This window comes from Melozone crissalis, unplaced genomic scaffold (assembly GCF_028551555.1).
Source record: "Melozone crissalis strain CALT ecotype California unplaced genomic scaffold, PUWL_Pcris_2 ptg000016l_1, whole genome shotgun sequence".
NCBI classification, from domain to species: domain Eukaryota; kingdom Metazoa; phylum Chordata; class Aves; order Passeriformes; family Passerellidae; genus Melozone; species Melozone crissalis.
In genome coordinates, this window is record NW_026535794.1 from 50,145,744 (window position 1) to 50,171,140 (window position 25,397).

The following is a 25,397-nucleotide window of genomic DNA, read 5'->3' on the forward strand; positions in this document are numbered from 1 at the left end:
CAGTCTACACCCCAGAAGCCTTAGATATAGAATACAGCCCGTGCTGATTCACAGTATAAAGGTTCAGCACCAATTTTTTAACTTCATTAAATGCTGAACAGCTCTTTAAACACTTTTCTTTAACACAGAACACTGAATCTTCTTACCTTAAGCCTTTTAAAGAGCTGTTTGTGATGGCTACGCAGGATGTCAGATCCAGATGTTTCAGCTTGGAACAGAATCTGCTAAGACTGTAACACGTGCTGCAAAACAGCAGACACACTAAAAATACCTTCAGCTACTTCTTTTTCCAAATTTTCCCATCAATCAAAAAACCTCTTTGACTTACCTGTCTGTGATTTTTGTGCACCCGTTCAGATTTAAGTGTTCGATGTTTCTGCAGTTCTGTGCAAAGGTCCTACAGCACAACAAAAAGCTGAATCAGTAAAATGTCCCGAGCGCAAGGCAGACACTTGAGCGCGCTCCGTCCCACCTGCACCTCCTCCCACCTTGGCCAAAAAGCCTGATCTTCAAGGCACAGAGTAACTGCAAAGCGTGCTTCAAACACATCTGTCTCAGTGGTTGCTTCTTCCTTTTCCTACTGCAAGTTCCTGGCCTTAGCAAAGTGCCATTTCTCCCACTTGGGCAAGGTGCTTATTTCTGTCATGTATCAGCCAGAACTTGCCGCAAATGCCGTAACAAAACCTCAAAGGGCACAAACAGAAAGCTTCAAGTGATACATCATTTAAACATTAGGCTTCTGGGAAGAGTTTCTGCACATCTCATTACTGAAGCCTTTGCAAGTCCTAATAAGGAGCTTGCTCCCACAGCAAATGGAAAGGGACACACCTGGTACAATAGCAAGGGTGACCTAAGTCTATTGAACTACCAGTGGAATGCCCTGTAGGCTGCAAATTGCTTCTTAATTATTTCAAAAATTAAAAAGCATCAGTGTGCACTACTGGGTATGAACTTTAAGGATGATCAGAGCTATTATACTGCTTGTATATATCATACTAATTAGTCTGAAGAAATACATACATTTTCTTTTCAGCTGTGAAAAGTAATATTTACAGCTACATTGCATTTCAGAACACTGTTTTTATGCCCATGTTTCCTTCAGCTGCATGGATTTTATTGGCAGGAGGGAAGGAAACACACAAAAACGGTTTTGTCTGGAGGCTTGCCCTGGTTAACAGATCTGACTAAACGCTCAGCTGGTAACAACTTCTGGCTCTACAGCATGGGTTGCAAACAATGGAAAAAAAACCCAGCAAGCAGTTATACTGGTGAGAGTTTCACACATGAATACTCAAAACAGCTATTCCAAAATTCATATACTGGAGGGAGATTTACAACCAAGACACTTTTCAAATCACTTGGAAAGATGCTACACTTTGGAGGAACAGTAAACTGCCTCTGAGATTCAAGCATGGGGCATGTCCTGACAGACCTGCCACAAGCATTCAGTGCTTACATGGCCAATACCTACATCAGTAATTGGCTATTTTACTCAAAAGTTGATGTAGAAAAAAGATAAATAGAGAAATTAGTATTGCCCACAAAACTAACAGATCTGGAAACAACTTAATGCAAATAGCCTCAAAGGAAAAATCACTTTCAGAACAAGTATCTGAAAATTAATGCTGCATTAATTTACTCTAGAGGCAAAAGTTAAAGAATTGACTTACTTATAAATTTTAGAAATAGCTAAAGGTCACAGGACAGTAGCTTAATGCCCACTGATAACAAAATCTTTGTGCTTATATTTTCCACCTGAGAACGGCCACAGTACTTGAGACTGAACCCCATTCAGCCCAGGCTCTAGGGAGAGGGGAGGAAAGCATAACTGCAAAAAGCAGACCCCAAGACTTCCTCCAAATGTTATTTGAGCCCTAAAGTGCTTCTGGTGCTCCACCTTCAGCTGGAGGTAGGATCTTAGGGTTTAAATACTCACAGAAATATCCACAGGAACCTGGCTAAACAGTTTGCATTGGAAAAAGCTCATATGGATTCAAACATTCTTCTGGGACCAAACTGCACAGTTCAGTTCATACCCTGTGTAAAAGAAGGGTCACTGTCCTCTCTAGAGCCTCCCACGATGTTCTTGTCGCCTGCCTGTTTGTATTTTGACCCAGAAAAGAATTCCAGATCTTTCCTGATTTTGAAGGCACTCAATGTAGGTACCAGTCTTTATCCTTCCTCCTATTTCTAGGGTCACCTCCTGTCCAGACTAGATGATAAACAATAAAATGACCACCAATCTTGATACTCCGACTATTGAAGAAAGCCAGAGTATAGTCTGAAAACATTTTAACCACTTGGAAATGGAGCAATATCAACATAATCCTCATGAAAGAAAAAGCCACGCTTCTGAAAAGCACAAGCTTTCATTTCTTAGTTCATTGCTAGAAAATCACAGAAGCTATATTTTGATCTCAAACTGATGTCTCACTTAGTCAATACTAAGGTATTTAGTACTTACCTAAGCATCCCACTTTGCTCATCAGCCAGGACTCAGAAATAGAAACAGACATAACAGTGATCCAATTGCAGTTGGTGCACACATTAGGAAACAAGGGATGTCTCCATCAAGGATTTTACTTACTTTAAAGAGGAGTCTCCAACACCAAGACATCCTCTCAGACTAAGCTGTCTCAGGAACCCACCACACCTTTTTGATATATTTTCCACAACACGACCCTTAAACCAAATAAAAGGAAGATATAGCTGAGTTTTATTCTGACACAATATTCTAACCAAGTTAAAAATCCCAGTAGTTAAGACTAGACCCAGCTGCACCCCACTATACTAAGAACTGTAACTCTTTGAATTTCTTTTTCTGCTTTAAGAAAGGACAGTTACCTGTTGGGAATCTCCACTCACACTCAGGTACTATTCAATTCAATCTTTAATTCTTTCTTCCTTTTTTTCATTCAATCACACACAGCTCAACTTTTTGTCACAGCAGACCCTACCCATTAAGATGACTAAAATGATCTTCAAGTTTTCTCAGATGGGTAGGGAACTGCCCCACAGGTGGAATGGCAGGCTTGGCCACTCCTCAAGGGTCCCAGCCACTCAACAGCCTCCAGCAAGTCCCTGTTTTACAGCTCCTGCCCAGGGATGCTTGCAACTGAAAGGAGCCAAACACCTTGGTGGGAGCAGCAACAACAGGACTAATCCCTAACAGCATTGTGCATTTTTTCCTCTCCCATTATTTTTTGAAAGAAGAAATATGTGTAGAATTACAGGCCAGTGGAATTTTTTTTGTTGTCATGTTGTTACATTTTATTGTCCTTCTCTAATACTAACGTCCTGGCCATCACTATGGGAAAATATTTTCTTATCAGAGCTTGTTTCTTGGTCCATAAGCAACATTGCTTATCTTATCACTCCAAAGAATTTACACCAAAACAAAGAAACTGAAAATCTGGTTTAATTTTTTTAAGCTTTTCAATTAATCAGTGTTATTTCTCAGCAAAGGCCAAATACCTTTACTGTAAGAATAAATTCTTCAATGAATAATATATGATGCAAGTTCAATTTACATTGCAGAAAAAAGCCAAATCCTAAAGAATTACTCCAAGAAAGTTTTCCCAAGTTTTCCCAAACTCATTCATTTCTTTAATCACGTAAAACCTCCCAAAATCCAGCATGCTAAAGAGGACAACTTTTGTGCATTCAAATGCATTTAGCTGTTTGAATAATTTGTCACTCAAAAAAACTAGTTTTTCAACCTACCCCAGCTTACAATTAGTTCCACATACCAAGAAATCATAAGGTATGTTTAAATTCAAGATCACACATTTTTGATATAAAACAAACACCTTTTCATAGGCCCCCCCCACTTTATTCTCTACCATGTGAAGTCTTAAATAAAGAAAAGTTTCACAAAACCTAATTTTTCATAATTTGATATTCTCAGATCAAGTACTGACTAAAAAATCACCAATCAGTACAACGTCCAACTAAGCACAAAGTTGCCAATTATAGTTGGGAACTTTTACCTGTCCTAAATTCACAGACAAAGAAATATGATACTAAAACAGCTAAAAAGAGTTCTTAGATACCAAATGTCAAACTCTTTTGTTGAAGAGATTTGTGAAATAATTTCTTGCTGAACACACTTTTATGGGTAAATTTAAGAGTTATGTATTACAAATGTACTTAAATACAATATACTGAAGTAACTGAATGCTCCAAACCACAACAGCTTTTTATAGCAATAGGACATCAAAACTTAGTTTCACTCCTTCTCCTGAATCCCATGTTACAAATATCTCAGCATCTCAGAGGGCAACACCACTAGGTAAAATATAGGACAAAAATATTGAAAACTTGAAAATACAATTCTGTATTTCTAAATACCAAAATGACTGCAAACACAGAAAAGGTCTATCAACAGGAAGGACTGCAGACCTGTGGGGTTTTACTTTATTTCTTAGCAAATGAGGAACACAAGATTAAGGGCAACTGAAAACATGGCATTAAAGCTCCAAGTCTTCTTTGATGCATTTAGATTAAGGCAGATGCCAAAAATCTTTCTCCTACCTCTGCAAGATCCTCTTGTTTAAGGTAAGTAGAGCACAGGAGTTGGCAATAAAATTTTAAAAGAGTGGTGAAAAAATTTTATTTTCTATGTTACTGTAAAACTTCAGGAACACTTTGTACCATGGTTAGCAAAATACAGCAAATGAAACACATCTGGATTTTATTCATGCAACTAAGAAGTTAAAACATAAAATACAGAAGCAAATCTATTATTGTAGTCTACATTTAATTTCTATCAACAAATAATAAAGCAGTTCAAACTGAATCAAGGAATTTTTGTTCCCCACTAATTTTTTTCTTCATTTTCAGATGTCATATTTTATTTTGTTACACACATCTATGATAGCATTGATGCAGACATGTTTTTCTTACAGAAGACAAGCCTGCCCTTAAACCTTTCATTACACACTGGGAAGAACTTTACTTCACATGTTCCTGCATTCACACAAGGTTTAAACCTTATGAAACAAATGGTCATAAAATGGTAATCAGATACACACAAATCAAATCTAGGCAAGCTTGCAGTAAGAAAAGTTGTCCAGCATTTTAATGCTTCAATCTCCAAATGATGCAGCCAAGTGCCCAGTGAGCTTCCAGCACTAGATGGCCCCCTCATAGAAGGATTTGGGACAAGCAAAACTATCTTCTAGATTGTAAAAGCAATTCCAAGAATCTCATTCCATCCAGAGGCACTGTTTACACTTTTCCTTTCTGGAAATGAGCAGGCTTGAATTTCTAGAGCCTTATATGTATATGATATATGAAAATCATCTGATACACAGCTGGCAACCAAAACTGAAACACACATCCAAGAAAAAAAAAGGCAAATACAGAGTTCTTTTTCATTTGCTCCTTCACAGTGCTATTTTTGTGATCTTAGTCTTTAAAATGTGTGAAAACAAGCACAGTATGCAGGGCACTCGAAATGGGCTATGCTCTTCAACATCTCAATAGGAATAAAAAATACCCTAAAAATGAAAAAAGACACTAACCTCTATATCTGTTTGGAAGTTAAAGAGGTCTATTCTTTGCCAGTTGCTTCCATCCAGAGCTAAAACATTCCATGCCTACAGAAAACAAATAAAGTTTATTTATTACTGCCACTGCCTGCTCCCTTCATTTTCCTCTCAGTAATGCAATTACAAACTTGACAATTTCAGGTAGCATTTTAAAAAAATTGTAGATATTAGTACTCATACATAGTTAAAAACATAGAATTTGAAGAAATTAATCTCAAATCTCCTAAATGGATTATACTTCAAAGGTTAACTTGTGGCTACAAAACATATGGCAAAGCAAGATACTAAATGTGAAGCACATACACAGAAAAGAGTTAACTCTCCACTCATAAAAATCTTTTGTAAAGTTTTCTAATTAGTTACTTTTGCTACATCTAAATGGAAAAAAAGTAGCTGCAGATGAGATTCCTTTCAATAAAACCACAGTTCCTCAACTTCACTAGTTACTATTCTGAGAAAACAGAAACCTTTCAGAAAACTGCTGACTTTCCACTATTAGGACCAGGCCTTTCCTTTCCATCTGCTAAGTTACATGTACATGTTTGAGAGCTTGTCCTTCACTGTCAAAGCAATAGTTGTTCAAAGTAAAGCAGAATTAAGAAGCCAGAGAAACACAGATATGTGCAGAAAATGAGAGAAAAAAGAATACCACATCCAACTGACAAGTTTTCAGAGAAAGATAGAATTTATTCAATCACTTAGGTTTTCTTATGCAGTTTTGCAGTTTTTAGATGAAACCTGATGTTACCTGACTCACAAGACTTACTGAAGTTGCAGGACAGGGTGATATGGGTAAAGAATGAAACAATTAGACAATTACACATTAAATCAACCAACCAATTAAATCCCAAACCAAACCCAACTGTAAGAGGAGGAAGAAAAATATGAAATTAAGTTCATTTATGTTGTATAACAATATAGTTCAATGTATGCAAGTGATGTAGAAATGGAGTATTATTCATTTTATTTCAAGAAGAAAAAATGAAGACAAGCTAAACATAAAAATTTAGCATGCCTTCACTAATATCTTGCATGTACCTTTTTCCTCCACTAATAGCCCATCTACTTAACATGCATCTACTTTTGTACTTGGCAAGAAAATGATGGATCTACTTCTTAGACACATGGTGCACATTAACCAAACTACATGGAATTTTAAGCAGCAATTACACCTGAAAAATAGGGTTATACAGGCACATGTTTTATAAAAAGCAAATGCCATTATGCCAAACTGGGCTTAATCCCTTCTCCAGATACAGAGCAAACAGGACCGGATATCTTTTCCACAGCCTTTAGTCAGAACTCCTGGACACAGCATTCAAGTCCACATCTACATACAAAACTGGGACTGCTGCTTATTTGCTTTAATAAGCTAAGAGACTGAGAATTATTTTTTTTTAACAGGAAGCAGATTGCAATGAATCCCATGATTTGGATGTAATTAAGAGAATGGCATAGGGAACAACAAAAAAAACCAAGAGGAATACATACCTTGGAAACTTGTGCACAGCGACACAAAGTAACTATGTCCAAGAAAGAAAATATTCTAGAAAGAAAAGAAAACAACTACAATTAAAATGTTTAATTACAAATTCCAACTACTGTATGCATTCATGTTTCTTTGGTTCTATGGAAAGACACCAGTTACACAAGAAACAGGTTAACTGCTATATGAGTGTTTTACCAAATTCTTTTTGGTTATTGAGACTTACAGAATAATATCATAGCTACCATCTAAAGACAGTCAACACCAACATATGAGAACCCAGCAGGTGCTGCTTCTGAAAATCTATTTTCTGTTCCTTCTCCCTACTATAACAGATAATTTTTTCTTCTTAACTCGGAGAAACTAGCTTATATTCCTTTAATTGTGTTACAATGAAAGAAATAACTTACACAAATACTGATGAAAATTTCAGAGGTTGGTGAAGAGTAAGAAACAGATAACACATCGATAAATCCAAGTTCAAGAATCTAAGTATTAATACAAGGGACAATGATCCAAATTTGTGAAAGGATTCACAGGGACTACCAAGTCTAACACAGTATCTTTTTTTAAAAATTTACTCTACAAGAGACAACTGCAGCGGAAAATTCAGATTTACTATTCTGATCATGGAACCAATTTCTCAGGTGTGTCAACTCTTAATAGTTTACAGAAAGAAATCTTTGTCAAAATGAATTTTGCTAAATACCATTTCCAAGCACCAACAAAATTGGTTCAGAGAATGTTCTCAGAGAAAAAGAAATAATTAGCTTACGCATAAAATAGATCCTATTAAAAATAATTTCCTATTACTGAGAATGAAAGCTATGAAATATATGAAAGATGTTCCTGTAATTCACTGATAAACTGCTACCTGATTGCCAAAGAACTTTTTCAGTGATCAAAATCATGAACACTAATAAGAACAATTTCATATTATAGTTAGATGTTAACATTGAGGAGCAAACAATTGGTAAGAGATGTGGAATTTAATCATGTAACATTCTGTTTAATGTTTTTCAAATGTAAATCTGAAGCTAGAGCTCAAAATGGATGCCTACATCTTAAGCACTGTTTTAGCTGTGGTAAGAGCAAAAAACGTAATGGAAGTACTTCTTAAACATAACAACCTTCTGGACATTTATTATGATCACTTCAGATAGTAGTCTTCCAATATTTCATTTGACACCTGGAAAGTTTTTCTTCTCTTCTTTACATTAGAGCAATATACTTTCTCAAAAAAACTAACAGTCAAGCAAACAGAAGGAAAGATGTTTTCAGAAGCCATGAAACAGTTTATAAAATCCTGTCAATAACATTTATTTTGACAGCATCTATTTTGACATTTGAACATCCTTTCTGAGGCCTGTCCACTTCAGGAAACTTAACAGCATTGAATGCACACAGTACATAATGTGCTCGGAAAATCGCTGGACTGTTCAGGTAAACACTGGAAAGTGTTCTCTCTCTTTTAAGAGCAGCATAAATATCAGCACCCTACCAGGAACCCTCTTCTGACATCACCCCTCTCCCTACCATAAGGGAAATGTCAGCAGATGAGATTGTCAAGATTACACAAGAGAGAGCTGCAAAAGCTTCCTGGCTTGCAGAAGCTTCCTCACAGAACCACTGTGAGAGTGGGACCTGAGGGTTATCTCAGATTTACAGAAGCACAAAAGACAGATTTCCATGCTATTTGTAAAATGAAAGAACTTGTGACACAATAATCTTGTTTAAATAAGAATGTGACATGCTTTAGAAGTGAGGTATCCAGTTCTACCAAAATAACAAACAACAGAGGAAACTGTAAAATGTTAAGGAAAGGGTATTTTATATACCCCCACCACTCTTGAGTTGTCTGTCAGTCTATCTTCACGTTTCGTTGTTTATTGCTGTTAAGAGATTAACGCTGATGCAGGATTTCTGCTAAAAAAAAAGAAGTTAAACTAAAACCAAATGGAGAACAGATGTATTTATTTTTGCTTCATTCTGTATGAAGTGACTTTTCAAAAAGTTAAAAATTGGAAGTGGTTATCCTATATTAAGAGAAGAAATATTTTAGCAAGTGTAAATATTTGTGATGCTTTTAGGGCTTTTTTTGGTTTTGTTCTAGAGAAGAACCTTTCCTGCAAGGCAGCCCAAGCTGTCCCCATCAAAACAGGTAACAACATTAAGATGCATTACCAGCAATCCGAAGCACAATTATTACCCTTCACTTATACAGTACAATAGGCAAGAGATGCCAGTAAGTACCTTTATAATCCCAAAGAGGCATCTTGTACATGTGCTTGAAAACACTTTTTTCCATGCTTTTCTATTTATTTACCCTCTACAATACAGTCTTTCATGTGTACCACTAACACACACTCGCTTGTCTCCTTGCAACCCCACAGAATCACCAGCAAATCCTTGCCAGTCAGGAAAACTGGTCAAGAAGGCACAAGACTCTGAGGTCTAAAGTCATTTCAAGTCTTTAAAAGGCTTCAGAGTCTTTAAAGACTTTAAATGCAACCAACAAAAAGAGATGGGAACAGACAGTGACATGGTCTGGCATTTGGGTGAAGGACCATCAGCAGACACTCGCAATTTTAAAAAGTGGAAAAAAACTACCAAGCAGGGCAGCTGCTGGTTGTATAGCACTTCTGTCCTCTATGACCACAGCTACGTAGGTGGAAGCAGCCAGCAGCAGGATTCATTTTCACTTCAGTCTTTGGCATGTATTAACACAAGGAAATGGAAATGAAGTTAATGAATTCACAGTAACGTTTAGGATCATGCGGTCTGAGCTCTAGTGTCCCAGGCTATTCAATTCTCCATAGTTCGCCTGTATTGAGCTCAAGAAGGAAAATACACTTACCAACACTTGGAGCCCTTCAAGCCTTTTCATCCCTAGGCACACACCACTCTGGACACGTGCCTCATGAGTTTGGCCTTGGAGACCTTTCAATGTTAACACTCCCTGCAGCACACAGCTTCATGCCAAAGGCACAAAGAGTTGTACAAGCTCAGAGTTCCTCAACTCCCTCACGGCAAATGAGCATTTGGCTAAAGCCTAACTTACAGAAAAGGATCTATTCTTTATGTGAAAGCCTTCAAGACACGGAAAATCATCACCTCCTCTGGTAGTTTGTTCCACTGGTTAATCACTCTGTCAAAATGTTTCCCTTATTTCCAAGGTGAATGTCTGACTTCCAGCTCTATGCTGTTTTCTACTTTTCTTCACCAAATTAAAGAGTGCTTTAGCAGTTCATACTTTATCCTCACCAAGTTTAAAAGCCACTTATCATGTCATCTTCAATTCCTATTTTAACAGTTGTTTTACTTCAGTTCTTTAAATCTCCCTTTCTCTGCCCATTACTTTTTCAGTATGTTTCTTCAAATGTAGACATCAGAAGCCTGTGCAGCATTAATTCGTATCAACAAGGCTGTACACAGACATGAAGTATGATTTCATTACCCCCATTTTCAAAGCCATTTCAGGCCATTGTAACAGCCTTTTTGACACAGCATCAGACAAGAATCGTACAGAATCTCACCCATTTCTTGCCTGCTTAAAAGTGCTGCAGTTAGGATTCAAATGATTCTACTCTGGATTTTGCTTGATACTCAAGACTCACCAAAACTCAGCATAAGACGGCCACAGATCTTTTTGAGCCACTTTCACTTCAATTTATATGGTTCTGCTGACAGGAAGTGGTTATCTACAGTCTCCAGCATCTTCCCATGTATTTCCACATGTGCTTTTTTATTCTCTTGTGCTATAAATAGGCTGCCCAAGGTCTTTCCAAACACAGAGACAGCTGACTCCTAACATTGTTTCCTTCCCTAAGGGGCAACAGAAAGAAACAAGCTATTTCTCAAAACCCCAACACTGTACAGTGTACCTCTTACAGAGGAAGAAATCAATTTGTGCAAGAGTCAAACTGCTTCTCTCTTGCTTTTGTAAGGCCCTTCCACATTTGATCACATGAAGAATAAGCTTTTGAAGTAATACCCCAGCAATTACTCATTGTAGATATTTTGATACAATTCTATAAGGATTGATAAAAAATGGATAATGAGATGCATGCAGTGAGTATCACACATAGACACTTTACTGCCTAGTAATTCTGGCCTTAGACCCAGAATTTGGTATGACAGAAACACCAGGTAATTTCTAAAAAGCTTCACTAAAAACCTAAGATATGGGTTTGTTTACAACTGACTTGTGAATGGAATTCCACAACCAGAACTTTTGATTTTCATGCTGCTTAAATTTATACTGGCTTTGCACACAAGGACAATAACAAACTTTATCAAAATGAAAACAAAAGTAACATGGATGAGAAATGTCTCACTTAAGACAGCACATCAAGTAGATAACTTGCTTAGAAGATCCTTTCAACTTTGCCACACTGTCCAGTCGTTACAAAACATGCACACAACAAATCTGTTATGTCTTTCCCACTTTAGACTATGGATTTCCTACTGACTTGCAAATCTGCATAGCAAATCTGTTCACACTAAAGTCCTTCACATGCAATACGGAAGAGTAAAACCTACGTGCATGGAAAAAGTATCAGGGAGACAAAGCACAGCTTCCACAGCTTTGATTTTCTTTTTTTCGTAGTTTTTCTCAGCATTTTCTCCATGCATGCCCAAGCAACAGTGGAAATGGGCATCAGACACTCTTAGTTCACTATTTGTGAACACTAATTGTGTCTGAACACACATAGTGTCAAAGTCTGATAACCATCACAGAAACTGTCTTTTATTTCTTCTAAAATGTCATACTTAGCAGATAGAAACCATATTTACAAATCTTTATACATGGAAGGTTTCTCTTCACCTTCTGTCCTCCATTTTTCCAAACATCCTACTGAGGTATGAGGCATCTCATGGTTAAGTGTAGTCCAACAGTGTGTACAAACACTAGAATAAAAAATATGCTAGAAAACATACAGGTAAGAGAAATAACTCATAGCCTTAATTCAGAAAAGCATAATCTTTAATGAATATTAAGTTCAACAAATAAACTTATATTCATATGATTAAATTAGCAAAGTTAATGCTAGTGTACTTCTGAACTTCACCAACTTTGCAGCTAAATCCTGTAATACCTCATTCAATAAAACTACAAAATAACACTTGTCCTGGAAAGATAAACACATTGCGAGGCACATTTAGATCTTAAGAAATTTGACTATTCTCTATAAAAAAACAAGTATCTTATCTGTCAGGACTGTTTCAATAGCAAAAGGCTGAGGAACACCAATTGCTACACAAAGCTCTCATGCATTGACTGATCTAACGCAGGTCAGTTATTAAAACAAAGCCATTTTCACTGTAGATGAGCTATTTCATAAAGTAAAGCACTTCAACTAGGAACTCTGTTACATGCTCCAAAATTCTCCAGTAATTTAACTCTGCTGTTTCCACTTGTAAACAACTCAGATCTTTCTCAGGTGATCTCCATAGAAAGTCTTTCAGTAAAAATGCAAAAACCACTTCTTTACAAGCCAAACCTCCTTTTCTTTCACCAAACAGAAAGTTATGTCCAGAACACTGACATAAGCATTGGCAATTGCAAAATACTAGGCAACTACAGGATGTCTGACATCTATTTTCCATTGCAACAGAAATCAGCTTTGCTGGATTCATTTTAGAAAGGACAGCATCTAACCTTTTATGGTCTACATGTTACTTGCAAGACAAGTGGATCCTATTATTCATTCTTTGAAAATGAGTTTCATTTATTTGTAAAGTATGATCAAATATAACAACACAACTGCAACCTTTTCAGACACTCTCAGTATCTGAAACAAAATGCCCTATGATAAATTCAAAAAAAGCCAGTTCTGTTTAATTTTCCAGCCTCAGCTAGTCTATAATTTTTTTAATATAGATTTCATTTTTATGAAGTGATTTTATGAAGTACAAATTTGGCAACTAGAACACATCTTACTAAATAAAAGCAGTCAGCCTAACGATTAGTTCATAGTGGTTTAAATTGCAGCCCACAGTCCTAATACAACCCACTGGCCATTCCAACTATCCTACAGTCTCTTTTTTCTCAGGAGTGAAGGGATTATAATCTGGGCACCAAACAGCCAAAAATCCACCATACCCACCCTGCACATTAGTGCCAAGCTAGAGAAGTGGATAACTAACATGATGCACGGGTGACATGCAGCTTAGGGACACTCCATAAACCACAGATGTTATGTGCTTTGGTTACTTGCTGGAGTAGGATTCAGTAGATCTGATCCAAACTGTAACTCTGCTACTGGCCTGGAAGATGACCTTTAACAAAAGACTTCTTTTCCTCATGTCTGTGTTTGCATCATGAAAACACAGATAATAATGTTCACCTCTTCTGTAAGTACTTCATGAATTACAGACCAAAAAGTCTCAGGTATTTTCATGGTTTTCTATTTAAACTGTCTAGTACCAATATTTAAATTATTTTTTTTTTCTTTTTAGAAAGCAAGAGTATCTTTTGACTGCCTTTTTGTTCTTTGATGGTACTTTTTACATGAAAATGAGGAGGAACATTTCCCCCTCTGCCTACATATAAAAACGAGACTTCATTATATCACTAATACTTCTGAACATTTAGTTCTGATAATGAACAAATTAAGAGACTGAGTCTAAATAAACTCCAGTTTCAAGGTAAATAAAGCCCTACACTGACTTAAGTCATCACTAAATATGAGATTCCTGAGAGGTTTAGTAGCAAATAAAATAAAAAATGAAACAAAATAAATGGTAAAGTACAATTCCAAAGGCTGTGAAAATCACTGCTATATTCCTTTCAGCTGTTACTCCTCCTTCAAATACTTATTTACTTTTGTTTTGTTTGTTCCAGTGTGACTAATCCTTTATCACAAGCATGTTCTTACTGAGAGATAATACTTGTAACTTGAACCAAGTAAAGCCAAAGCACTCCATTTATAAGGAAGCCTCAAGCAGAAACATTAAAGAAAATATTTGCTTTTCAAAATTCACAAATTTTACTTAGTACCTTGACACAATAAAAGCCCACTTCCATTTCCATATCTCCTCTTCCTCATTAACACAGTATACAAGAGCACTAGTGTGAAATTTTCTGCATCTGTTCTTCAAGCCTCTCACTCACATTTTTAAAGGAATTCCATCTGAAATATCGCTGCCCAAAACATTCCTTTTTGAGCTTACACTGGCACTTGTTTGTGAACAAAACCAAATCCCTTAAAAATACTAAATAGAGGATGGCAGCTACCTACTCCAATTTCAAACTGAATTGTTCATATAATCGTTTGCAAATGTTTAGCATCTCATACAAAGAAGGCAGAAAATGCATACAAAGTGCCAACTGGTGAGGCAAAGAATTGGAAAAATATAAACTTGCATCTGGAAGTGATCTTGGGAAGAATTTCATAAGCAGACAAACAATGCATGCAGCAATGTAAAAAAAGGTCAACATGAGACCTTCACATTCTGAAGGGGGTATAGTGACCAACAAGCATTGATTCAGCCTTCAGTTTCTTCAGGCAGAGCCCAAATTCTGTCCTGAACATGAGATAAGTCACTGGGAAGTTTTAGAACACTATCCCTCTTCAGAATAAAAGGAAATTTTTCTTTTAAAAGCTGATTAATGAGAAAATTGCAACTTACTGCATTGTCTGTGTGTATTTGAAATTACATACACTACCTTGAAGTCTGAAGAAACAGAGAAACTAAATGACTATACATTGTAATATTACATAAATCATGTTATAACAAAAATAGCATTGATAATGTGATATTATTTTTTAAATTGCTGCCAAAGCACATAAGGATTCTGAAAGAACCCTGTATATCTTATATAGTCCTAAAATAATTATAATTCTGTTGTTTTTCTAGCTAAAGATCAAAATATTTAACTAATTTCCAAAGCCTTTATCTTGTCCATGACCTGTGTCTGTGGCTCATTCAGATCATTTACTCATTTTAACTTTTGATCACTTTTTGGGAGGCAAGGACCACTGGAAATGAATATATGACTCCACAGAAGTGAGTCAGGATTTGCTATTTTGCTGTCATCTGTTGCATTGTTCCTGCTTGCTTCTTGTCAGTGTTAGTCTCCACATTTCTAGTTACACACCATATTGAGTAGTGCAAATTAGTGCTGCTCTGCACTAACTCTTTGGACAGATGTATTTCAGGCATGTTAAATTAAAAGACTTAATGAAAATTACTTGTTATGAGGCAATATTAAGATTTGCTTTACAAAAACCATAGGTTTGCGAAATATACAGAAAAGAAGTCTTACTTTCATAAGAAACATAATCCCTTCAGTTAATAATCTGTGAATAGTTTACATACTTGTATCAATTTGGCTCTTTCTAATTCTAAACAGTTTAACTGTAATTGTTTGGCAGACTACTATAGAGGACTTTGAAGACTTACAAAACACTCTAAAATCAAAATAAAAGATTGGATGCGCATTATAAAACTGGACTGTTTCCCTGAGACTGTCAAACACTAAGCAACAATCTCAGCTATTCAGGGTGAAATATTTCCCTATTTAATTATACAGATACTTGTGGAGGGGAAAATGAATCATGTCTGAGATGACAGATTGTTTTTTCCTTTCCCCTTCAAAACACATATATTGTTTTTTGGCTTACAAAAATCTTACCAACCAAGAACCGCTCCAGACAAAAGGTTTATATTTTTCAGGTCTCTGACTCACTAGTCAGTACTCTGTATGCTAAGATAAAGCAGCCAAACTTTACAGCAATTGTGGGCCATCCAAGTACCTCCAGGTCCTAGCTAAGAAATACCCATGGCATTATGACAATTTCTTATTGTAGCCTTTGCTGTACTTCTTTTCTATTTCCCTCACAGTTAAGCATACAGATGGTAAAGCATCACTTCAAATCTATCAAACACTATGTTTGACTTCACCGGTTTCAAGCTTACAGTAAATTTTTCTCTACAGCAATGAACACACTAAAAGCTCAGCAAAAAGCAGCATGCAGTAATAAAAACAAAAAAGAGAAACATGAAAACTTTATTATAATGAAAAACTTCATCAAAAGTTTATTACATGAAAACTTCAACTCTCAAGCTGCATATTATTGCCTACAAGAAGTGCTGCTGCTGGAATGCCACTCCTGGGTTCCTCTCCTAATTTCAGTCCCAAAACTTTACTTTTCCTCTTCTAAATCTGATTGCCCACTCAAATTTTGAGACTGACAGCAAAGATCTACTTTTAAGTACATGCACTCAAAAAGTATGGTTTACAACAGAACTCACAATAGTTTCTATATTTGAGGTACAATTTATGAAGTTGGTACTTTGTAGGCAGAAAGGAACTGAAAATGGTTTAAGCAGCTGAAAGGGACAAATATCTCTGCTCCTTAAGCTTACTACTTCTGTAAAAAAACTTACAGTTTTCACAGAGCATTAGTAGGTAAAATACAAATTAACAAATGTTTCTCATCTTTCTACATGCCAAAAGAACTGGCTGTATCCGCCTTTTCAAAAGTGCTTGGTTACTTTTTATCAAGCAAAAAAAAATCAGGACATTCTAACATTAATTACATAGACTTCATTTTCTTGGTTTCAATTTATTTTCAAATGCACACTGTAACTGTAATAATCCATTGTTTTAGGGTTTTTCCCCAGCAATTAAAAAAAAAACCAAAACAAACAAACAGGAGGCGATTTAAGGCAGGGAGATCTTACTAGGAAAGTTACCACTAAAATTGTACTAGCCTGACTTGAGTTCTCATTGTTCTGATGACAGGTAAGTGTTTATGAATTTCAGACACCAATTCAATTCTACAATGAATATCCTGGTTATTCAATTGATGCTTTCTCATAAACATATAGGTTAACAACAACAACAAAAAAAAGCTACAATCATCCAAAACCTGTTTCAATTGCACAATTTATAATATCACCACACAATTCTTAAACATCATACAAATGAGCATTTATTCAGCCTTTTACTCTTGCAATATGTAACAGTAGAGGGGAACGAGCATTCCTTGCCAACTGGCAAACTAATAGCACTTCAACAGCTAACAGGGGTGATAGTTTTTCCTTTAGCCTGAATACTCCGAAAAAGTTTTTTTAGAAGCAGACTATTTCTTTCACAGGTAAAAATATACTCCAATATTACAAATAAAAATGAATGTCCATAAACCAGAAAAAGTTACACATTAAATACCTCCCTTTCTCCACTCCAGCTATACCACCAACCTCAAAATATAACTGGCCCCTCCAAACAAGGGTCTTCTTCAAAAGCACCACTGCCCAAATTAATCAGATATCCTCTTCCTCCTCTGCCCAGTTATCTGAGTCTGCTTGAGAAAAAACAAATAATCTCTCATTTCTTATCCTTCCAAACGAGTTTTGTGCTTGGGAAGTTTGGGGTCTCAACCATTTACTTAGAAGCATACTAGATACTCCACAGAAAATGTGCAACAGACATGACACTGGCTTGAAAACCTTCCAATATAATTCTGGTTGTTACATTAGTAATTGCAATCATAATATTAAAAGCGGTGATGATGATGATGAACTGCAGTAAAAGACCAAGCGATAACTTTGTTCAACTTTAGAGTATGCAAGTGTAGCAACTCTATTCTGTGAATAAATTTCAAAGTGGTTTTATTTTTTAAGTCTACCATCAGGAAAAAGTTTTTCAATTTTAGAGGAAAAAATGGGACTGACTGCTTGTTATAGCCAGATTACATAAATTTAAATACTTCATGCAAATGAGAACAAGACCAATTCTGGAAATAGAAGAAATTGTGTTTACATTTAATTTCCAGTATTTGTAACAAGATATTAATCACATTTTTTCCATTAGTCCAATAGGGTTTTTTAAAAGTGGGCTGTAATGCTAACAGCTTTCATACATATCTGATACAAGCAAGAAGCAAACTAAGTACATTTGATAACACTTTCAGTGGTATTTACTGTTCAGTTCCAGCTCTCTGAGCAAAATGTTTCCACTTCAACTGGTTTACTCTCCTTTTAATTAAAAGGTAGACTGCAGAGCTAATAAAGGAAAAACAATTAGAATATTAATTACACCCAGTGCAGCAATATTTAAGCTCTCCTGTCATTGTCTTGCCATAGGGCAAGGCAATTTTAAAGCATGTTGCAGCATGAACAGATAGTGTTTCAGGAGTCCAAAATCATTCAGACTCAGGCTTACAACAGCCTTTAGGTGAAGGCTCATAAAACAAATTCTCCACTGATAAAGCTTTAGACAGGCAGGTCTGTGCCCTGAAACTTCCTTAGATATCCACATCCTGCAGGGATGAGATGCATAGATGCATGTCCCTCTCTCTGACATGCTCTGCCATTGGCCTTATGAGTTTGTCCCTGCAGCAGTACAATTTCAAAAGGAGATTTACAGAGCACCTCTCTCACACTTCTCCTTCCATTCCATTTCAAAACTCTGGTGATCAGCAGTCTTGTGGGTATAATGAAACATGCACTTTCTTTCTCTCTGGCAGAGCAGACCCATGAGATCATCATGTTCTTTATGGAGAAAGCTGACAGTCCCAGTTCAGTTTCTCAAATCATCAACTCTTCCAGCTACATCTGCAACACTACTTTAGTAAATCACCATGCAATTGCAAAAAGGACGTTCATGCACAAAAAATAGATGGTTGGCTGAATCAGTTCCGTGTATGCTTGGCCTGGGATATTTTATGTTCTTGTTCCAGCCCCACAAAGCCTTTCAACCATGCAAAAGGCTTCTTTAGACACTGCTGTAACAGTGTACTGGCAGGGATTAGCTGCACCACTTCCTCAAATCCAAGATAAGCCTCAAGTTGCTTTGTACAAAGCTAACTTGAATATAAGAACAAACAGCTAAGCCGCTGGCAGAATCTAATTACTTGGACTTGTTTGTTTGGATTTTATTCCTGCTGAATTCTTTAAAATCAGAGAATCACAGAATGGGTCAGGTTAAAAAGGAACACAGAGGGTCATGCAGTTCAACCTCCTTGTTCAAGCAGGGTCATCCTGGAGCACATGGTACAGGATTGCATTCAGACGGTTCTTGAATATCCCCATTGAGGGAGACTCCAGCATCTCTCTGGGCAATCTGTCCCAGTGCACGGCCACCCACACAGTAAAGAAGTTCTTCCTCACATTGAAGTGGAACTTCCTGTGTCCCAGTTTATACCTGTTGCCTCTTGTTCTATTGCTAGGCACCACTGAGAAGCACCTGGCTCCATCCTCTTGGCATCCTCCTTTCAGGTACAGATAAACATTGATGAGGGCTCCTCTCAGTCATCTCTTCTTGATGCTGAACAGGCCCAACTCCTTCAGCCTCTCTCTTAGGAAAGATGCTCCAAAAGAGATTCTTACTATCTCAGTGCATGATACTTTTCACTACTTAAACCATATAAACAAATTATAGTCAATTACAATTACAAAATACTTAGCATCCATAACAGTGAAAAGGATAGTAATTTGCATAAATACTGGGGAGTCCTAATGCTTGAAAAGAAGGGCTTGCAGATCATGATTTTTAGCTAAGGAGGCAGCATCCTACATTGACTTTTATCTTGTGGCTCATGTGTGACATTGAGTTCAACAAAACAAAAGGTATGAGAATTCCTGTTCAGGGCATCCTTAAGTGACTGTCTCTTTTAATCACATTTTCTAAACAGTTCCAAGAGTCTACAGTCTGCCACCACATGGAATATATCTCAACAAAAACGAAAAGCCTTTTAAAATTCAATTCCTTTAACAACAGTCTGCTTTTTAAATATCATTGTGAGAGCATTGTGATAGTCACAATGATTTTAGGAGCATTTTCTTTGAGTGCAAGATGCAAAATACCATTGAGACATTCTTCCACTCCAAATCAGACTAAAGCAGCGACATACACACAAGCTGACCCAAACATCTCTTCAGTATATTAGGAAAAAAAATCATCAGCTCAATTTTAATAACACCACTACTAAAAACTGTAATTGCACCATCCTAACCAAATATTTTTTCTTTTTTTTCTTTCACCTTAAGGATTAGCCTGTAACAAATCCCCTCTGTAGGTACAGAAGACGTTGCTGACCTGGTTCAGTTCCAGCTCTGCAGTGGCCACATCCATCCAAGCAATAGCTCCACATTTGGCAGTTGGTTTATTCTATGCATGAAATCAACTTTCAACCATATGAGAGCATGAAGACATCCACCAGTCATGGGCTGAACTTACTGATCTTGGTCTTCAAGGCAACTTTTGCAAAGATGATCTATTCACATACCAGCAAGCTGATAAAATTTATGAGTAACCCAATGACTACAGTAAGAAAGATCCCTCTGTTGGTTCTACCTTATACAACACAGACTGGCAGTAATGGTAATAGATAGAGCTTTTCACTTTATTATTTAGATAGAGCAATGACTTTTTTGGAAGCTCTGCCATTGAATTTTCATTTTATTTTGTTATAATAAAGTTCATGGCACAAAGAGTGTGAACTACGTTAGAGAATTAGGTTCTTCAGACAGATGTAAAACATTGAGAGTCTGGAACAGCTGACTACTTGGTACACCAAAGTTTTATGGACATTTTATTTCACTTCTGCTTCTGACATGCAAGTCAAAAATCACAACTAAATTACATCTTCCATGGTACAGTATAACTTGAACACATTAAAACAAATCAAGGTAACAAGGTCAAGAATTCCAAGAACTAAATCAGGTGTGTTATTTATTTCAAGAGGATGTAAGAAAGAATGAATAGCACTTGATAGCTTGTAAAACCCAAAAGCAACATACAATCCTCAGGTTTTTACTCCTTAAAATGTTATGTACAATTACCTTAACAGAAGTTCTTTGGGTAGTTTTTTGTTAATAAGGGCTTCATCATTATTTGAGAAAACCTAGAAACAGAAAGAAAAAACACTATTTTTAAAACCAACAAGAAAAACATCTTTTGAAGAGGCTATTCACCTTCTACTTAGGTGCTTAATTGTCTTCAATTACTGTTAATATCAAGTTTTCAACATGTCAATACTATACAATTATTTCAATGTACAGAACAAAGCCACACCCCCATATACACCTGCTCTTCCCTAGTGCTAATTTAACCCCACAGAAATTGTGGAGCAAGCTAATAATTACGAAGCAAGCACACTTACACTGCACAAAGAAGTATTTCAAGCAGTAGGGAAACTTCAAGCAAGACAGGTACAAACACACAGTGGTTGCACAGTCCTAAAACTGTCCCATTACAAAAAAAACCCTGGACACTTCCCAGTTATTCAGGTCCCTCCTTTCACCTTCTACAGTGTAAATACTTTGGCCCAGGCATGTGAATATGGATAAAATATAAATATCTGTACATTTAAAGAATTTAGTGCCACGGATAGGACAGCAACTGCTATGTAAGCAAAGTAAGCAGATCAAAAAATGCTACATGGAAAATTGAAAATACCTCTCACCCAAACTTTATATAATTAATACTTATCCTAAGAGGGAAAAAAAAAAAAGAGACTAAAAGAAAACACCCAAGGAAAAAAGCAGGCAATACTAAAGTTATATAGTCAACAGCTAAATAGAAAGGCTAAAACAAAGATGCTGACCAGATTTACAACTTAGTCTAAATATTTAAGTTTGAGAAATTTTACCACAGGAACACAAACACTAAACAAAACAGAAGGTGAAATGGAATTTAAGGAACCATAGCAAAACTGGAAGATGTCAAAGTCACAAGCAATCATTTCCTGTGTAAAGAGAAGAGCTTTAGGGAGTTCATTTGTTGTCCATAATACCAGAAACAAAAACTAGGAAGAAGGATCCAAACCAGATGAGTTTTCTGAACACTAAAAGGTAAACATGAAAATCACACAAAACATTAAAACAACTGGAAGAAATCTTCTCCCTTTATTAAGCATATGCTGTTCTTGATATCAGGATATTGTTGCTCATCCTACTATCCACACACATTGAATACTTGGAAACTATTTGCTTTGCTTGTTTAAAAAAAATGAAAAAAGTAAAAAGGTCCATAAAAGCAAAGAAAGAAAAAAAATGCTGAATATAAGCTTGGTTATGTCTTCATAAAGGAAGGGAGGCAGCAAAAATTACACATATGGGAATTTTGAAAATATCTCCCCAAAAAATATTGTAAGATTTGAAAACCTGAACCTCCTTCTGGCTGCTGCCAAGAACCTTTTTACTCTTCCAGTACATCCTAGACTGATTTTCAGTTCAACTGCATACTACTGTTTCAATTTTGACACAGATTTCTTCACCCACTACCTCTGTGCATGGCTATCCACAGCTCTAAAGACAATAAAGCTGTCAACTTCCAGTAGGTCTGACAAGTTGAATCAAGCTTCCTTTTCCAGCAACTGGAGCAGCACATTTATTCACAGACTGGGTACTACAGATATTCAAAGCATCAAACAACCATGAACACATATTTCAATAGGACAATTCCAGCTCCTTCAGAGGAGAGGCGTTGGCTTTAAGCAGTTCCACATGGCTGACCATAGGCTCAGCTTTGCTCTGGCTGCTTTATATCCAATACCCATTGCTGCTGATACTTTCAGCCTTTAGGCTGAAATATACCATGTACATCAATGACATTTTTAGAACTGGTTGAATGCTTCTGACTTTGACAACTCATAGGTTTATGAATTATCCACATGTGTGCCATTTTTACATTATACACTACTCAAAATTTGCAGTTTGGGGCCTGAAAACAATAGCATATATTGGGATTTTTGTTTTAAAGAAGACACTGTATGCCTAATTGTGTTTACAGCAGAACTCATCCAGAAAAAAGGGGCATATATGCCATCCTCACAGAAGTTAGGATCACTAAACAGTCAAGTAAGGAAATATTCCTGTGCATTGTAGGTTAGGAACATAAATCACAGAAAAAGGATGTCACCTCCATGAGAGCATGCAAAGTGTGTGACAAAACAGACAATTTAACTTACATCTCATTAATCCTGGTTGAGAATCTGAACATTCAGTATCACAGAACTAAAAATCCTCTTTTAATGTAAATTATTCCATAGCTGCAGATAATGCCTCAAAAGTTATATCATCTAGCAGACACATATATGCATAAGCATATATTTTTAAATAAAGCTACTTTGCAGAGTGCTACTAGTTTACATGTGTGCTGTCACTTTGCCTGTGTAAAAAAATCTAACTACCCTTTTTTTTGCACCACAGATTTTCAAGTACACAGTAACATGGAGATATATATAAAGATATATATATACACACTTACATGTATATATATATGCTCATTGTGTGAGGATAGCAAGGATTTGAGTTAGTAAGGTATGAGGCCAGTTGCTGTAAAGACCTGAGCATGCATTATAGCTCTCTGTGTTAAATAGTATTTTCAACTACTCCTCAACAGAAGTGAATTGGCCACAAATCACAGCACTGTAGTAAGTATTGTCCCTCCAAGGCCAAGCTGAAAAGCTAAACCCACAACCAAACCAGCAAATGTTAGGAAAAAAGCTTATCATCTTTATGTTTATGTAAGAATATTTTTAAGTTAAAGTTGGATGGACAAACTATTTTGAATACATGACAGCTTATTTGATCAATATGGTTCATTTAGGAATCCCAGCTAAAACTGGAAAAAGCACAGCTTTTATTGCATAGTACAAGACGTGTGTGACCTGCCCAGCCACACAAAGTACCACACCTGTTACACCAGCCACAGATGAGGCCACAAACACATTCAAAGGTGTTTTCCCTCAAACAGCAACTTTTGTGTGTTCTTCTATGTATTAGCAGCAGTTCTCATATAATAATGTATTATTATTATGGAATAAGCACATTTAGAACAATGGAAGTGTCTCTTTAAAGTACCCTTTACTCTGTGAAAATTTATCAGCCTCCAGAGCCATATTGCATTTGCATCTCAGAAAAAGAGAGAGGCTGCTTTAAAGGCCCCTCAATAAGTTTTCCCCTAGCAGAGAACAGACACAGGACAAATGGAGGAGTCATTTTCATGATAAACATTTGTAACATAATTTCAAATGCATGCAAGCAAAGAAAGAAGATAGAAGGTGCAAATCACAATAAATTCATTGTTTGAATAGTTTCTGATTATTTAAAACTTCCATTACTGAAGCAAGAACCCTAGTACATTCATGTATTGTTATTTTTATTTTTTTACTTATTTTTTTAATACATAACCTATAGTTTTCTGTTTCTATTTATAAAAAAAAAAAACTCACCAAAAGCATTCCATTAAGGAAATATCTGATCACTGTAACAATATTATTCTTGCCAAATATCCTTTTTTTCTTTACTTACAGATCATGCTGACAATGACATGCCCTCAGAATACTTGCACGCAGTAACCCAAAGCAACAATTAAGAATACCCTGAATGTAAAAAGAATATTTCTCCTCTCGTTGCTTTAGTATTTGGTAGCAAGTTTGATTGTGTTAAAGATAGGGTATCTCAAACTCTACAAAAGTATGGTTTTAACTGTATAAAATCCCCAAATACACACAAATCTGTGCACAAGGAAAAAGGATGTGATTGAATATGTGCAATAAATGTTACTCCAAAATCAGTTTCAAATTTCCTGTAAACACAAGAAGAGTTACAGAAGATCTCTACATTCTAAAAGAATTGCAAGAACAAATAACACAAAACAAAATCCACAAGAGAAAACTGTAATTCCTTATTACTTGACTCTTGAGCCATTTCTTCCATTTCTTAACTTGATCTCTCTTGGTAATATCTTCATTGTACTTTTGGAAGATTGGTTATGAGCTAAAAAGGAAGTATTTTCTTTAAAAATTAACTGACAGCTTCTTACATTTAATTTCTTTAGCAACTACATTTTTAAAATTTCTTTATAATATAAACAAAGCACTGGTTATGTAAATCTGAAACCCAGAAAGGATGATTTCTCCATTTGAATTCCCTTTCCATATTATTAAACATACTAATTGCCACTGGTCCTAGAACATTTCTTCTTAGCACACCATACTTAGCATGCCACCATTGAAAACACCACATTAATCTCTTCTGGTCTAGCAGCTAGTGATAAGGGTCTCCTGTTTTCATCAGAATTAATGGGATGAAGAAATCTTTTCTGATAGAGTTATTTCAAGATCAAAATAAGGTTATACTACTAATTTTGGTGACAGTCCTTATATATATATATTTTTAAGCATGCAATTTCAGTTGTCATTCAGTCTTCTATTGAAGAGGACTATTTTCTTAACAGATGAAACAGTTTTGGTAGCAGCTCATCCATTATGGCTCAGTTCCACTGAGATATTTATGTATCTAATTTCCACTGAAATCAGAGTAGATAAGGACTTTCAACCTGTCAACTTCTCAAATCAAAAGTTATTAAAAACCCAGACTCTCAAAAATAGCCTTGC

General features: G+C 36.1%; 1 protein-coding gene across 1 annotated transcript in view; it reads right to left on the reverse strand.

Moving 5' to 3' along the window:
* The window catches only part of FBXL2 (F-box and leucine rich repeat protein 2), a 50,177-nt gene that overhangs the window by 15,482 nt on the left and 9,298 nt on the right, over positions 1 to 25,397 (reverse strand). The window contains exons 2-7 of the mRNA XM_054273361.1: positions 20,836 to 20,897; positions 7,044 to 7,098; positions 5,526 to 5,600; positions 2,588 to 2,682; positions 329 to 397; positions 147 to 242 (exon numbers count right to left, since the gene is read on the reverse strand). Of these exons, the coding sequence (XP_054129336.1) occupies positions 147 to 242; positions 329 to 397; positions 2,588 to 2,682; positions 5,526 to 5,600; positions 7,044 to 7,098; positions 20,836 to 20,897 (452 nt within the window). The remainder of the gene's footprint in view (positions 1 to 146; positions 243 to 328; positions 398 to 2,587; positions 2,683 to 5,525; positions 5,601 to 7,043; positions 7,099 to 20,835; positions 20,898 to 25,397) is intronic.